General features: G+C 40.2%; 1 protein-coding gene across 1 annotated transcript in view; it reads left to right on the top strand.

Annotated features, from left to right (window-relative positions):
- The window catches only part of LOC113214287 (SET domain-containing protein SmydA-8-like), an 83,879-nt gene extending 83,021 nt beyond the window's left edge, over positions 1 to 858 (top strand). The window contains exon 8 of the mRNA XM_052268127.1: positions 637 to 858. Coding sequence (XP_052124087.1) covers positions 637 to 789 — 153 coding nt within the window. The 3' untranslated portion in view covers positions 790 to 858. The remainder of the gene's footprint in view (positions 1 to 636) is intronic.
- Positions 859 to 1,250: the final 392 nt, after the last annotated feature.

Here is a 1,250-nt window from a genome sequence, read left to right as displayed (position 1 = left end):
ATAGAAAATTTGTCCGTAGGATTCTACCAAAACTAAGTAGTTTTGGGGGGGTAACTTTTTCAATATCGAAAAAAGTGGAATGACGACTTACCCTACTGTGGGCTTTCCCATGTAAGCTGCCCCCAACGCGATATCGCATCTGAGATAGAGACAAGGGGGAGGGGGCAATGACTCTCTTTTGATGTGTACACATGATTCCAGAAATCCTTGATCCCTTGTGATTCCCGTCCACTTATGTTCATTCCTTAGGTTTTCTAGTGGTAGAAAACGCTTATTTCGACTAATTTGAACGAGTTCCACTAGTTTCCCGCTTTTTTAAGCGATTTCTGTTGATTTCGATTAATTTTTATCTTGATGATTCTTCGCCAATAAATACTTTAAAATATCCGTGCTGGTTTACAGTAGTTCCATTAAAGTTTAAAATCATAGTTCCTTGTGTACAAACAGCTCGATTAGGCTCGATGTTCTCTCGAGTTCGATAGAATCTGGACATACTAGCTTATATCTCAGGTCTGGGATTCAGCTTTGAATGTTTTTTCCCCCATACCGCGGCAAATGGTCCTTGACATCACGAAAAGGGAGGGTAATATACGTTTTGATCACTATTCCTTAGTTTGGTTCTTTGATTTGTTTCAGGCAAGGATGGAAGAAGCGGAAAGATGCCTCCAGCTGGTTGATGTAGCCTTTCGCTACAGCACCGATGAGAAGCCTCTGTTGTCGGAGCTTCGGCATCAAACAGAATACGTTCGAACCATGCTGGATTTGCTGCCTATCCTCACGATTTCCTAAACATGATTCTACTTTGATTTGAAAAAACTGTTCTACATTTTAGACAGAAAATTAAATGGTTTAAATGTGTATTTGAAAAAAGTCACTTTATAACGCATCTTTCTATAAACCTTCCATTCTCTTCCCATTATTGTCCCAGCTTCGGATTCCTAATGCGTTCCGACCAGAAATTTTCAAATCGGCGAATGTGATAATTAGTGTTAGACGTAGCCTAGGGTCAGGTCGGGGAAAAATGAGACACCTCTAAATTGAGGAAGAATGATACATTCGTTTCTCTTGATTGGTTTGCATGCTTTTTCATCTCATTCCTAGTGTTGGGGTGCTTAAAACACATCTTTTAACATTCGACTTCAATTATTAACCGGTTCTGGGAAGTTTAATCGCTTGTTGTTGTCACGACACATACCTAATGGGAAACCTGTCCGACCACCTAAACGCAAGGGCTCTAAAACTTTTCTGCG

This window comes from Frankliniella occidentalis, unplaced genomic scaffold (genome assembly GCF_000697945.3).
Source record: "Frankliniella occidentalis isolate FOCC.00 unplaced genomic scaffold, Focc_3.1 Scaffold64, whole genome shotgun sequence".
NCBI classification, from domain to species: domain Eukaryota; kingdom Metazoa; phylum Arthropoda; class Insecta; order Thysanoptera; family Thripidae; genus Frankliniella; species Frankliniella occidentalis.
The sequence above is the reverse complement of the archived record's forward strand: the minus strand, read 5'-3'. Positions and strand labels throughout refer to the sequence as shown.